The sequence below is a fragment of the Notolepis coatsorum genome, assembly GCF_963971535.1.
Source record: "Notolepis coatsorum genome assembly, chromosome: 14".
Taxonomy (NCBI): Eukaryota; Metazoa; Chordata; class Actinopteri; order Aulopiformes; family Paralepididae; genus Notolepis; species Notolepis coatsorum.
The window spans coordinates 110,877,613-110,892,339 of NC_140178.1; the positions used below are offsets into that span (position 1 = coordinate 110,877,613).

The window sequence follows — 14,727 nt, forward strand, 5'->3', positions numbered from 1 at the left end:
GGCAAAACACACGCTTATAGGGATGGCTTGGACAACTGACCCCGCCCACCCGTTGAAGAGCAATGCCCAATAACGTCGGAGGCACGATCGCTATGGATAACTGGAATGGCGATGAGATTATTGGATTCTTTTTTTTTCATTACTTCAGAGACCAGGTAAGGACACTATATATGAAAGCTTGCGTTGATCTGATATTTATTTCTACTGAGATTGAAGCTAATATGTGTTTATGTGTCTGGCTGTTCTGCCGTTGGGATGCAGGAGGGGGGGGGGGGGGGGGGGGGGCGTGCCGGTCTAAACCACATTGCATGCGTGCACGGTGCACCACAAAGTATAATAGTGATGATCTAGTGTTGATTTCAGGAAGATCCGATTAATCAGGCGAAAAATGACAACGTGTTTATTGAATTACACAAAAACGCTGTTTTCGTGTATTTTCCCTGGAATTGCTCAGAAGCGGCCGGACTATGTTCATATTCAAAATGGTATCAAACGGAAATGTACGGATGAAAAAAGAATCTGTTTTTTGCACGTTGACCAGAAGTAGCTCAATGAGACTCGAGGGCGTTATTAGACCCATAGCGATACTATAAAATATAGGTTTAGTTCTACAAACTACAACTACGTTTACATGGGGTTAATGGGCGGCACGAAAGTGGTCACTTCCCGGAAGGGGCGTGGCACTCAATGTGTTAAAAGGATACAATTCACTTTTAAATGCTGTTTTTTATAGAAAAAAATACCAGATCAAATATTTATGGCTTAAAACCAATTTCCGACAATTAGTTAGTAAAGAATGCAATTTCTTGATTCAGAACAATTTGATCACGGATGAACAAAACATTCAATGCGAATGGTTGATTTTAATTTCAAGGACTTTTTAAGCACCTTGTTAAAAAAATTTGCTGTTTTCAATGAATTCCAGGCCTTGCCTTTTTTTTGTAAAAGAAAATAAACGTTAAGCACTTCAAGGACCTTGTGTGAACCCTGGTATGGAAACGTCTGTTAAATTATTCTATTTCTAAAGTTTTTTTTTGTACTTGGAATAAACACACGTCTCTACATGGTCCTCATTTCAAATGATTGAAAGACTGACCACCTTCACGTGGACCACTGACCTTGAGACACCACCTTCACATGGACCACTGACCTTGACGGACCACCTTCCGGCGACGTAGATGAGCAGAGCGATCCTCTCCCAGGAGATCTGGCCGTGATCAAACACCTTGTCCACCAGCTGCATGAACCTGTGGTGCAGGGAGCCGGAGTGACTGCAGTAGATCCCATCGATCGCACTGGGGACACGGAGAGAAGAGGGGAGAGCGAGGGGTTAACGGGAGAGAATGAGGGGTTAACAGGAGAGAACGAGGGGTTAACAGGAAGAGAACGAGGGGTTAACAGGCAGAGAACGAGGGGTTAACAGGAAGAGAACGAGGGGTTAACAGGAAGAGAACGAGATCCCATCGATCGCACTGGGGACACGGAGAGAAGAGGGGAGAGCGAGGGGTTAACGGGAGAGAACGAGGGGTTAACAGGAGAGAACGAGGGGTTAACAGGAAGAGAATGAGGGGTTAACAGGCAGAGAACGAGGGGTTAACAGGAAGAGAACGAGGGGTTAACAGGAAGAGAACGAGGGGTTAACAGGAAGAGAACGAGGGGTTAACAGGCAGAGAACGAGGGGTTAACAGGAAGATAACGAGGGGTTAACAGGAAGAGAACGAGATCCCATCGATCGCACTGGGGACACGGAAAGAAGAGGGGAGAGCGAGGGGTTAACGGGAATAGAACGAGGGGTTAACAGGAAGAGAACGAGGGGTTAACGGGAGAGAATGAGGGGTTAACAGGAAGAGAACGAGGGGTTAACAGGAAGAGAACGAGGGGTTAACGGGAGAGAATGAGGGGTTAACAGGAGAGAACGAGGGGTTAACAGGAAGAGAACGAGGGGTTAACAGGAGAGAACGAGGGGTTAAAATAAAGAGAACAAGGGGTTAACAGGAAGAGAACGAGGGGTTATCAGGAAGAGAACAAGGGGTTAACAGGAAGAGAACGAGAGGTTAACAGGAGAGAATGAGGGGTTAACAGGCAGAGAACGAGGGGTTAACAGGAAGATAACGAGGGGTTAACAGGAGAGAACGAGGGGTTAACGGGAGAGAACGAGGGGTTAACATGAAGAAAACGAGGGGTTAACATGAAGAGAACGATGGGGTTAACAGGAAGAGAACGAGGGGTTAACAGGAAGATAACGAGGGGTTAACAGGAGAGAACGAGGGGTTAACAGGAAGAGAACGAGGGGTTAACAGGAGAGAACGAGGGGTTAACGGGAGAGAACGAGGGGTTAACATGAAGAGAACGAAGGGTTAACATGAAGAGAACGATGGGGTTAACAGGAAGAGAACGAGGGGTTAACAGGAGAGAACAAGGGGTTAACAGGAAGAGAACGAGGGGTTAACAGGAAGAGAACGAGGGGTTAACATGAAGAGAACGAGGGGTTAACAGGAAGAGAACGAGGGGAGAACGAGGGGTTCTGTTTCGCAATGGATCTCGCTCAGCGTCACTACTGCACTATACTTCACTTGTGCACGCGCACTGAATAAAAAATTCCACAATGTACCTTTACATCCCAACATTCGTCTGGCCACACCCCTATCAGCTTACCTTCATAAGCAGGTGTGTGGTCACCTACTCGCCTCCTTCTTCGCTTTCACCACAAGGAAGTGCCTTCGGTAGATCCCCACTTGACGAGGTTGCTAGCTGAAGAAAGTTGAGACGTGTTTACATTGTGCTTATTTTTTTCTTCTCTCATAGAATTCGATAGAAAAATCTAAGTCATAATGTCTACTTCGGAGAGTCGCAGAGCCACTCTTCACCAGCGGTTCTCCATTCCCGCCTCCGTCGTGCGTTCTGGTGCGGGGCTGTTGCCTCTCTCGTGGGTGGCAGCCACGCCCGGTAGGCATCCGATGGGTAGTTTGCCTCTCCGAGGAGCCGGTGCACCGGTGCTGTCGTCTCTGCGATGGCCTGGTCCTGGCTCTGGTTCCTCTGTTTCCGGGGAATCGTCCGCTGTTGAGCGGCCGGTTCCTTTGGTTCCGGAGGATTTGAGACGCAAATTTTTTGCGTCTGCTCGCTCCCGTCGCAAGATGGTGGCTTGCAGACGCGAACGGCCTGGGTTTGGTGAATTGCTGGAGACCAGCGAGGATGCGTCGGTCTCTATCTGCCCGATGGAAACAGAGGATTGCATGGTAGAGGCAGACGGGTTCTTGTTTGAAGGCCCAGTAGAGACTTGTATCCCACCCGTCCAGGTAACACTGGAGGGGGGTGAAATGTCTCCTTGGGGCGCCTTGTTCGAGGATGTCGGGGAAGACCCTCTGCCTCATCGGCAGGATGCCCTACTATCAGCCACATCAGACTGTGGCTCCTTGACCAGTCGAAGCCTGCTGCATGTGAGGGATGCGGGTTTGGTGGAGGAAAGTCTGCAGGGGGAACTGCAGGCTTTGTTCCTCGAGCTTATGGCGGTGGCGGCCGCTGCAAACGGCGTGCCGCTGCCGCAGCCACTGCCTGCTCCTGTCCCTGATGATCTAATAGGTCATCTCTGGCAACGTCGCCCGGTGAGAGGGGTGGACGTTGTCTACCCATTTTTCCCCTCAATGGGGGCCTATGTTCGTCGGGGCCAGGTGGTGTCCCACATCATGGGCCTCACCCCCGCCTACGTACCGGTTACGCGGGTGGTGGGTTTGGTCGAAGGTATGAGAGAGGGCGTGCCACGGCTTGATAGGCCGATGGCCGCTCTCCTCTGTCCGGATGTGGTGTGGGAGCCGTTATGCAAGCCGGTTCTTCAAGGAAAATCGGCTAGGCGGTTGGCTTATTGGAGCGACCAGTCGTTCATCTCTGGTACACAATCTCTGGCTGCCGCATCTAATGTCGCGCAGCTGGCAAGGTTTATATCCGGGATAATGACGGGCGGCACGGAGCTGACTGATGTCCAACATGACCAGCTCACCCAGGCGGCAGGAGCTGTCTGACTCAGCTGCAGGCCATAGCCGCTGGGAAAGTGCGCGCCCTGGCGACTCTGATCCAGCGCCACCTTTGGCTGGAGCAGGCCCGTGTGCCGGAGAAGAAGAGAGGTCCTCTTCTAACGGCCACCCTCTCCGATGCTGGACTGTTCGGGAAGGCCCTGCAATTGATGACCTCAACGTGCAGAGAAGTGGCAGAGGAGCGATCCGTGCTCCAACCCCATTTTCCTCCTCCCGTCATTGCCGGTGGAGTCAGACGGCTTCCACGTCGTCGAGCTTCCTCCGCCGTGGCTGCTACTGCCTCCACCGCCACTGCTGGCCCATCGAAGAAGGCCAGGAGGAGAGACGGTGCTGCTGCTGCAGCCGGCCCACCTACGACCGGAGGAGATGGTAGGGATCGCCGTGACCAGCAACCGATTATCTACCGTCCCTCCGGTGCCTTTTTTCCCCTGCGGTCCCCTCTGTTTACCCCTCCCCAGCCTCTCATATTATTTGTTTGCTCATAAATAAAAAGTCCCCTCTAAAGGGGGACTGTATTTTTTGTTAACAAACTGTGTGTTTCTTCACCAAAACATATGATGAGGTTGCAAAGTGTGAATCTGCACTAGTATACATTGATAGAAGGGTTACGTTCGTGTTATGAGCTTAAGCAAGGTCTGCAGCATACACTCGGTTATAGAAAGGTTTCTATCTCGGCCTGACACTCCACATGCAGGTAGAAGCTGGTTGTATGGTCTGTTGCTTACACAAGAAGTAATGTTGAGCTACAACACTGTTGTGTTAGTTGCAGTAATGCTCGTATACACATGTTCCACGGCCTAGCCGTTACTCTCTCTATCAGTGTTTTTCTATGTACAACATGGAATGCGGGTGTAGGATTCACACACACACACGACTTGGTTTTGTTGTAAACCCTGTTCACAGTTCTGTGGGTAGCGTGCATTGTATTAGCTTGCGCTATTCATTAGCATTCTACCAAAGGTTTCATATGCTACAGTTGTTATTGTGTGTAGGGGGAAGGGTTTTGTGAGGGGGTGCCGAATAAACCCCTCCTTCCCACTTGATTGGTCAGGGGGGTTTTCTCATCTCCTGTTAGGCCAGTCAGGGCCAAGCCGTTAGGCGCCTTGGCAGGGAGGGGGGGGGGGGGGGGGAAGGGTTGTCCTGACTCTGCTCCTATTAAAAACAGGAGTTGAGGGTTGGGTTTCCCCCCGTCATGGCATACGACACTACGTACGTTGCTATGACGATGGCTTCCGTAAGTTAGATCGTTACGTACGATCTGTTGTGTCAAAGTGTCGGGTTAGAGCGTAGGACTTACGGGTCCGCTACGCTCGATTTTATGTGTAACTTGAGTCAGTTGGTCACGTGACTCGTAGTTGCCATGGCTTTTTCATTCTACGACTCACGTGGGAAGGCTCTCTGGGGAATTTCGGTCTAAATCCTCTGTGAAAGGGGTGACTGGATGTAAAAATTTAAACAGTTTTTACCCTCGGCTGTGTAGAATGGGATTCATGTCTGTTGGTGCTTCCTTCTTTTTTATTAAAAAGAGTTGGAGTTTAGGAAGCGCCACACCCCTCTTGTCGTTTCCCCTGGGCGCCTTGGGGATTCACTGAAAGGTCTAACTAGCCTGTTCATTGATGTGGTTGTGTCCCGACGCACGCTTAAGTGCTAGCTCAGGGTGTTCTGTTAAAGATCATGCTGGTAGCTAGTACGCCTTGGTTGCTTGTGGTTAAAACAGCGTTTTTATAAAGCAACTGGGATGGAGGTTTTTTCCTCTTCCGACAACCTGTTATTGGTTATCGACGGATTCTCGTTCATATCTGGGGGATGATAACGGAATGGATCTGAACATATGTAGAGGGGTCTCACGCCCTTGGGGTGGGCCACCGAGTGCGGTTCGCACCGACCGTCTGGGTGGCGCCTTCTTTTCATGTTTTAAGATCAACACGCATATCTCCCCCTTCTCCTGGAGTAGGCATGTCGGCGTGGTTAGGGCACGGGACTGGTTCTGGTCACGCTGGTCCAGATCAGTTAACCCGTTGTCCACCGGGGATGCAGATCTGCTGTTCTGGTACCCTGAGGGACTTGGGCTTTTTTCGGGGGGAAAAATGCCGGGTCGGCCTGGGGTGTCACAAGTTTAGGCGTTATAGAGACCCTTGTTGGGTACTCTTTTGTACCTGGCACTGTTATGGGGGCTGGTTCTCTTTTTTCTTCGCTCCTCTCTCACGCATGGCGGAGGGAGGGCTGTCGGGGTGGTCTTCGGGACCTCCTCTAGTAACCCTGTGTGCGTCCCAGGCCGCAGGGTCCGGTCCGAAGTGAAGTTCGTTGATACCGTAGACTTGGAATAACCCTTTTTGTCTTGAGGGGTTATAGGAACAACCACCGCATAGGTTAACGACAAGGTGGTTGGTTCCCTGGTGTGTTGGAGCAGAGTCAACTCCCGGGTTACCCGGTTGAGTGTGCCCCTGCACGTTCATGACGTCTGCCAATCATGTCAGCCTTCTCTGCCTCAACCCCTCTGGGTGGTTTTTTTTTAATGGAGGCTTTGTCATGGCGATCAACAACGCCAGCATACGCCCCTTCCGCCGGGGCGGCTGTTTTCAGTTGACTCCTTTGGCGCCTGTCTCGTCCGCAGTGCTCCAGGCTCAGGTTACAGCCTGTTGCCTGGTTTCCCCGGTGCGCTGCCTGCTTCCGTTGGGTGACCTTTTTTGTGTGCTTACGGCCATGCTGACTGCCTGTTCTGCAGGGTCAGTGTGCCAGGCGGTGTGCTATTGGGGGGAAAGGGCCCGCGATTGGAGGGGCCTTATCCGAATACGCTGGCGATGTGGGGGGTGGTGTCACTAAGTGGCCACCTGGTGGGGTCTTGATGCCTGGCGTCATTGACCTCTCCGGGCCCCCGTTTTCCAGGGGATCCAGTCCATTCAGTGGGTCTGGGTCTTCCTTCGCGCTCCGCTGCTACGGCCTTGCCACGGGGTTGGGTTTCCTCTTGACCCCGTGATTTCCGGGGGCGGTAACGAGGTTGTTCCTTCCGTTCGTTCCCGGGTGGCATGCGGGTTGTGCGTGTGTGTAGTCGTGGGGTCAAGCCACGGTCTGCTCACCCTGTGCGTTGAGTTGCTTGAGTTCCTCTTCGCACGGTCGGATCTGTCTCCCTCCCGTAAGCCTCCAATAGGGAGGGTATCCTCCATTAGGGAGGGTCGGGGGGGCTCGGTCCTCCCCGATCTGATGGTTGTGGGGGGCCTCAGCGGGGTACATTTGTCGGGCTATGGCTCTCGCTCAGCCTCCCTTGTGCAGTCGTGACGCTGAGCGAGATCCATTGCGAAACAGAACGATAGGTTATAACTATAACCAAGTTCTGTGAGTAATGGTGACGCTCAGCGTCAGACGCCGCTGCGGCCCTTGATCTCACCTTGTGGTGAAAGCTTGGGAAGGAGGCGAGTAGGTGACCACACACCTGCTTATGAAGGTAAGCTGATAGGGGTGTGGCCAGACGAATGTTGGGATGTGAAGGTACATTGTGGAATTTTTGATTCAGTGCGCGTGCACGAGTGAAGTATAGTGCAGTCGTGACGCTGAGCGTCACCATTACTCACAGAACTTGGTTATAGTTATAACCTATCGTTAACAGGAAGAGAACGAGGGGTTAACAGGAAGAGAACGAGGGGTTAACAGGAGAGAACGAGGGGTTAACAGGAAGAGAACGAGGGGAGAACGAGGGGTTAACAGGAAGAGAACGAGGGGTTAACAGGAAGAGAACGAGGGGTTAACGGCGCCTCACTCCTGGAACTCCTGGTCCTCTTTGACCCGGTCCCCGATGATGCGGATCATGTTGCCCAGCTGCACCACCAGCTTGTGCTCCTGCTCCGTCTGCACCCCCTGCGTCAGCGGCGTGAAGGGAGGCAGCTCCTCCGAGGGCAGCTGCCTCAGCTCCTCCTGGATCACCCTGGAGGAGGGACAGGGACACGCTGTAGTGACACTCACTCACCTGTAGGGATGCTCATGATCTCTACAGGGTAGGTGGGTGGCTGTACTGCAGGTTGTGATGTAGGAGTGTGTGTGTATATACAGCCAGGGACCAGCGAGGGCAGATCCAGGAGTCTGAAATCCCAGAACCCTGGCCCTACTCACTGGTCTCCAGATCTTTGGCGCCCCCTTGTGCTCAGAAAAAGAAAAAGGCCTTGATGACAAGAGGTAATTAATTACTATTATTACATGGCTTTTAACATTCGCAGAAATGCTTGATTGTGATTGGTCAATAGCCCCCGACTCGGTCATCATCGCAAAATAATTGACCTTCACTGACGTTTAAAACACCTCGCCGAGGCGGCTCGGTATTTTAAACTCTGTGTCGGTCAATTATTTTGCGACAATGACCTCGTAGCTATACATTATCCCTTACATACCGTATTTATTTGTCAATGGTAACGTTAGCCTACTGTACTTAAGACGGTAAAGCATCTGTAAAGTAGGAGTGAAAGTGACCTATTAATTTGTGATTTAGCCTATTAGTAGACTATAAATGAATAATGTTTTATTTTTTTTTCTCACGTGTGAGATAATAAAAGGGTGTCAATAACCCAAAACAAATTGTTGTCGCATCCATGACATGTAGCGGCCACTTCTGGACAAACCTTGGCCACCCTTTTATTTTTAAGTATCTGTATCTGTATCTGTATTTTTTTTATTATTTTTTTTAAACCTTTAAAACCAATTAAAACACATACAACTTGATTGACAAAGGTTGGAGATCAATGTTTTAAACCCTGCAACAGAGGGGAGGATCTCGAGCTTTAAGGAAGGTTCATTCCATGAGCTAGAGGGGCACCATAGGTACATTCAGATTTACCCTGTTCCGAGAAAACTCCTTAAGCAAAAAGGGGACCTTAAGCACCAGCCAGTCACTAGAACGGGTTCCAAAATTCCATTCCAATAATGATGTTGATGTAGTATAAGGAGGTAGCTTACCAATAATGATGTAGTATAAGGAGGTAGCTTACCAATAATGATGTAGTATAAGGAGGTAGCGTACCAATAATGATGTAGTATAAGGAGGTAGCTTACCAATAATGATGTAGTATAAGGAGGTAGCTTACCAATAATGATGTAGTATAAGGAGGTAGCTTACCAACAATGATGTAGTATAATGAGGTAGTTTACCAATAATGATGTAGTATAAGGAGGTAGCTTACCAATAATTATGTAGTATAAGGAGGTAGCTTACGAACAATGATGTAGTATAAGGAGGTAGCTTACCAATAATGATGTAGTCTAAGGAGGTAGCTTACCAATAATGATGTAGTATAAGGAGGTAGCTTACCAACAATGATGTAGTATAAGGAGGTAGCTTACCAACAATGATGTAGTATAATGAGGTAGCTTACCAATAATGATGTAGTATAAGGAGGTAGCTTACCAATAATGATGTAGTATAAGGAGGTAGCTTACCAATAATGATGTAGTATAAGGAGGTAGCTTACCAATAATGATGTAGTATAAGGAGGTAGCTTACCAATAATGATGTAGTAGAAGGAGGTAGCTTACCAATAATGATGTAGTATAAGGAGGTAGCTTACCAATAATGATATAGTATAAGGAGGTAGCTTACCAATAATGATGTAGTATAAGGAGGTAGCTTACCAACAATGATGTAGTATAAGGAGGTACAGTATAGTTTACCAATAATGATGTAGTATAAGGAGGTAGCTTACCAACAATGATGTAGTATAAGGAGGTAGCTGAGCAATGACCGGAGTGTTGAATGGCCCGTGACTAAGACAGGGAGGACGTGACCCTCTTTGCGCCGCCCCTGTGCCTCAAATAGATCCGCTATCAGCTCTATCTTCAATCTTTCAAAATGTTCAGTTGCTATCGCTATTAGCTCTATCTTTAATCTTTCAAAATGTTCAGTTGCTATTGCATGCACTCATCTGTGTTTCACTACTGTCCGTCTGCAACACTACTATCACCGACATCTAAGAAGGGAGATCCCCCCTTGAATGGCCCTTCTAAGGTTTCTCTCCTCCACACTGCCTGTGGAGCATTTTTCCCTATTGTTAGGTTTTAGTGAGTTTTTCCTTACCTTCGCGTGGGGTATGTCTGGGAGTGCTTGCATTCTTTCATTTATTTGCATTTATCTTAATTTCTTTTGACCTTATGGTGTTCTTGTTCTGTTCTTGACTTATTGTTATGTTTTCTTCTTGACTTGTTTAAAGAAGACCTGTACGGCCCATGGGGACATTAACGTGTGTTGTCGGGCCTTATAAATAAATTTGATTTGATTTAGCTTACCAACAAGGGCTTTAAAAATGAACAGATACCAGTGTTTGTTGCGCCTCTCCATCAGCGAGGACAAACCAACCTTCTCATAAAGGACACAGTGATGAGTGTCGTAAGGCCCAGAGTGGCAGAGTCCGCTCCCAAACCCTTCAATAATTATTTCCAGATAAAGTCACAGGTTTGCAGGCAGAGCAGCAGGCAGTCATCCATCTCCACGCAGCCTTTCACCAGACCACCCAGGGCTGATGTTCTTTCAAATATAAGGGTGTGATTCATCAGAACGACGACTATCAAAATAATACTGTAACATTTTCTTCTCTGATGTTTACAAACGCAGTCTCTGTAAGTTCATAATTGACGGAGATCGAACGCAGACAGACAAACATCTTCTTTTGTCAGTATTCCCTCTCCTCTGATGTTTACAGTTTGTGTCATTGTCTTCAATATGAGCTTGTAGAAAGCAAACATAATGTTGTTGTTTTGTGTTTAATGTATGTTCTGTTTCTAGTGGAGCTCTCATAGAAAGATAACATAATGTTGTTGTTTTGTGTTTAATGTATGTTCTGTTTCTAGTGGAGCTCTCATAGAAAGATAACATAATGTTGTTGTTTTGTGTTTAATGTATGTTCTGTTTCTAGTGGAGCTCTCATAGAAAGATAACATAATGTTGTTTTGTGTTTAATGTATGTTCTGTTTCTAGTGGAGCTCTCATAGAAAGATAACATAATGTTGTTGTTTTGTGTTTAATGTATGTTCTGTTTCTAGTGGAGCTCTCATAGAAAGATAAAATAATGTTGTTGTTTTGTGTTTAATGTATGTTCTGTTTCTAGTGGAGCTCTCATAGAAAGATAAAATAATGTTGTTGTTTTGTGTTTAATGTATGTTCTGTTTCTAGTGGAGCTCTCTCATAGAAAGCAAACATAATGTTGTTGTTTTGTGTTTAATGTATGTTCTGTTTCTAGTGGAGCTCTCTCATAGAAAGATAACATAATGTTGTTGTTTTGTGTTTAATGTATGTTCTGTTTCTAGTGGAGCTCTCATAGAAAGATAAAATAATGTTGTTGTTTTGTGTTTAATGTATGTTCTGTTTCTAGTGGAGCTCTCATAGAAAGATAAAATAATGTTGTTGTTTTGTGTTTAATGTATGTTCTGTTTCTAGTGGAGCTCTCATAGAAAGATAACATAATGTTGTTGTTTTGTGTTTAATGTATGTTCTGTTTCTAGTGGAGCTCTCATAGAAAGATAACATAATGTTGTTGTTTTGTGTTTAATGTATTTTCTGTTTCTAGTGGAGCTCTCATAGAAAGATAACATAATGTTGTTTTGTGTTTAATGTATGTTCTGTTTCTAGTGGAGTTCTCTCATAGAAAGATAACATAATGTTGTTTTGTGTTTAATGTATGTTCTGTTTCTAGTGGAGCTCTCATAGAAAGATAACATAATGTTGTTTTGTGTTTAATGTATGTTCTGTTTCTAGTGGAGCTCTCATAGAAAGATAACATAATGTTGTTGTTTTGTGTTTAATGTATTTTCTGTTTCTAGTGGAGCTCTCATAGAAAGATAACATAATGTTGTTTTGTGTTTAATGTATGTTCTGTTTCTAGTGGAGCTCTCTCATAGAAAGATAACATAATGTTGTTTTGTGTTTAATGTATGTTCTGTTTCTAGTGGAGCTCTCATAGAAAGATAACATAATGTTGTTTTGTGTTTAATGTATGTTCTGTTTCTAGTGGAGTTCTCTCATAGAAAGATAACATAATGTTGTTTTGTGTTTAATGTATGTTCTGTTTCTAGTGGAGCTCTCATAGAAAGCTAACATAATGTTGTTTTGTGATTAATGTATGTTCTGTTTCTAGTGGAGCTCTCATAGAAAGATTACATAATGTTGTTTTGTGTTTAATATATTTTCTGTTTCTAGTGGAGCTCTCATAGAAAGATAACATAATGTTGTTGTTTTGTGTTTAATGTATGTTCTGTTTCTAGTGGAGCTCTCATAGAAAGATAACATAATGTTGTTTTGTGATTAATGTATGTTCTGTTTCTAGTGGAGCTCTCATAGAAAGATAACATAATGTTGTTTTGTGATTAATGTATGTTCTGTTTCTAGTGGAGCTCTCATAGAAAGATTACATAATGTTGTTTTGTGTTTAATATATTTTCTGTTTCTAGTGGAGCTCTCATAGAAAGATAACATAATGTTGTTGTTTTGTGTTTAATATATGTTCTGTTTCTAGTGGAGGTAAAGATAAAACTCCCTGTCCCTCTGTTTGATGAAACCAAATGTTCTCCGTTTGATCTATTGTTATCTCCTTCACCCATCCTTCCTTCCTACCTGTACCCCAAACGATCTCTGACTTAACCCCAATAAACCCTCCCCCATCTTTCCATATCTCCCCAAACTGTCACGACACCCCCTATACGTCGTGTCTTCCTGTGGCCCCCACCAATTCCAGTTTTTATGTATAAAGATGTTTGAAGATCCGGTGTGGGGGGGGGGTCTCTCTTCCGGTGGTGTCCTAGCTAAACACCTCGTTGAGAGTAAATTCTATTAACCAGGTCTCTGGACTCAGGACTGAGTAAGTTATTCGCGTCGGCTATATTTCCACCACATAGGGCCGTTTGGGTTTCTAGCCTCTGCTTTGCCGCTGAACTCTCAACATTTTTGTTCTTTGCATGTCTTGTAAACGTGCTAAACTAAACGAAACTCAAACTAAACCCTAGTTTACAAGTCCAAGAACCGCCACGGTTGCAGTGGCTAGGTGAAGAACAGGTTACTCCTGAATCTAGCTGGTATACCCAACCTATGCTACGCTTGGTAGAGAATACCAGAGATCAGAAGACATGCTGGCCATGCGGGTGTGACTCACTGTAAAGACTTCAAAATGACTTTGTTGGCTTTGTCATTACAATACTTTAGCCCAAGTTGCAATATTCACTCGATCATTTGTAAAGTGCAATGTTTACATATATCTGTTTGCAAAAACAAAAACCTACTAAACGACTTTTGCTATTATGGACGTTACTACTAAGTAATCTACTGTGCCTATATTACTACCTACTATGCTTGATTGATTGATTGATTGAAAATGTTATTAACAGATTGCAGAATGGGTACAATAAAGTACGGCTCAATACACACAATTGTTAAGGGGATGCAGACCAGAGAAAGACTTTCGTCTTGTTTACATCAGGGTCCCCCATTTTCAATTCATCATAACATATATGACATACACGACATACAGATAGACAGTACTGCTACATCTATACATGTATGGTGTTGTGAAGGATCAGATTAAACCGAATATGTATATTTATTTATATATATATATTTAATTGTATTTGTATATCGTTTGATATCCCCTGTATATTCCTTGTACAATATGCATTGAATATCCCCGTTTCTACTAAACAGCCCATAATAGTTTCATTCTACCATTGGACGAGAACCTGGCGCCAGGTTGCCATACCCCTAGGTTCAAGTTCAATCGTGCCGCCTAACATGTCGAGGCAACCCCCGGTTCCGCGCAGTAATATGCCGGGCGAAATACGTGTGGTACTATTTGTTCATAGCGCATATATATATGGCGCTCGTAAAGTAGAACTTTCTTTTAGTCCAGTTCTTTACCCTCCAACAGAGTGACAGACGCAAAAGCCTCCCCACGAAGCACGTGCGGTGTAGTAAGGCCAACTTGGCCCAGAATAGGCATTGAGATATCGTGTAGATTAATAGTTGAATGGTCATAGTTTGGCACCATACCGTCGAGTTGGACGTATTCTATTAAGCTAATAATAGTCTATTTATGTATGGTGCATCGTTCGGTTCGAGTTATACAGTTATCAGTACCCCCATCGTTCCTGACGTCATCTGGACGCTTATCCAGGCTGGTCAGACCCCTAGTGGTGATTGCATCCGAGGAGCTCCGGGTCAAGAGCGACTGGACCTGTATATTGGATTACTCTACCCGACGACGGCGAGCCTTCCACGGCTCTTGGATTATGCTTTATGTGCTTTGATTATTCCATGGATAAAGGCCAACACTGTCGAGTGTTGGAATTACCCCCCGGACAGGACTACAGGTGAGGCGGCGCTCTACACGTGAGGTCGCACCACGTCTCTCCGTTGTGGACCGGCAGATACCGTTCCACAGAGGGTCCAGCTGTATTCGTCTGCGGCCCGAGGTTCTGTGGGCACTGGGTCTAAGACTTTGGATTCTCCCAAGACACCGTCGGCCAGATGGGATACCGCCAGCGACTTCTCTAACCCCCCCCTCCTACTGTCTTACAACCAGCGGGACCCCCCCCCCCTTAGTGTATCCAGCTATAATCATTTAAGTACTATTGCTATCGTTTCCTAAATATTCCAGGTTGTATACTTACTCCCTGCGCAACCAGAGATTGGACATTCAATGTTGATTTACCTACGAATACTCATTTGCCATAAAAGTGC

The 14,727-nt window shown here is 46.1% G+C and overlaps 1 protein-coding gene across 1 annotated transcript in view; it reads right to left on the reverse strand.

Moving 5' to 3' along the window:
• The window catches only part of LOC311240840 (apoptosis regulator BAX-like), a 38,374-nt gene that overhangs the window by 10,388 nt on the left and 13,259 nt on the right, over window positions 1–14,727 (reverse strand). Inside the window, exons 3-4 of the mRNA XM_084329434.1 lie at window positions 7,783–7,947; window positions 1,151–1,295 (exon numbers count right to left, since the gene is read on the reverse strand). Coding sequence (XP_084185560.1) covers window positions 1,151–1,295; window positions 7,783–7,947 — 310 coding nt within the window. The remainder of the gene's footprint in view (window positions 1–1,150; window positions 1,296–7,782; window positions 7,948–14,727) is intronic.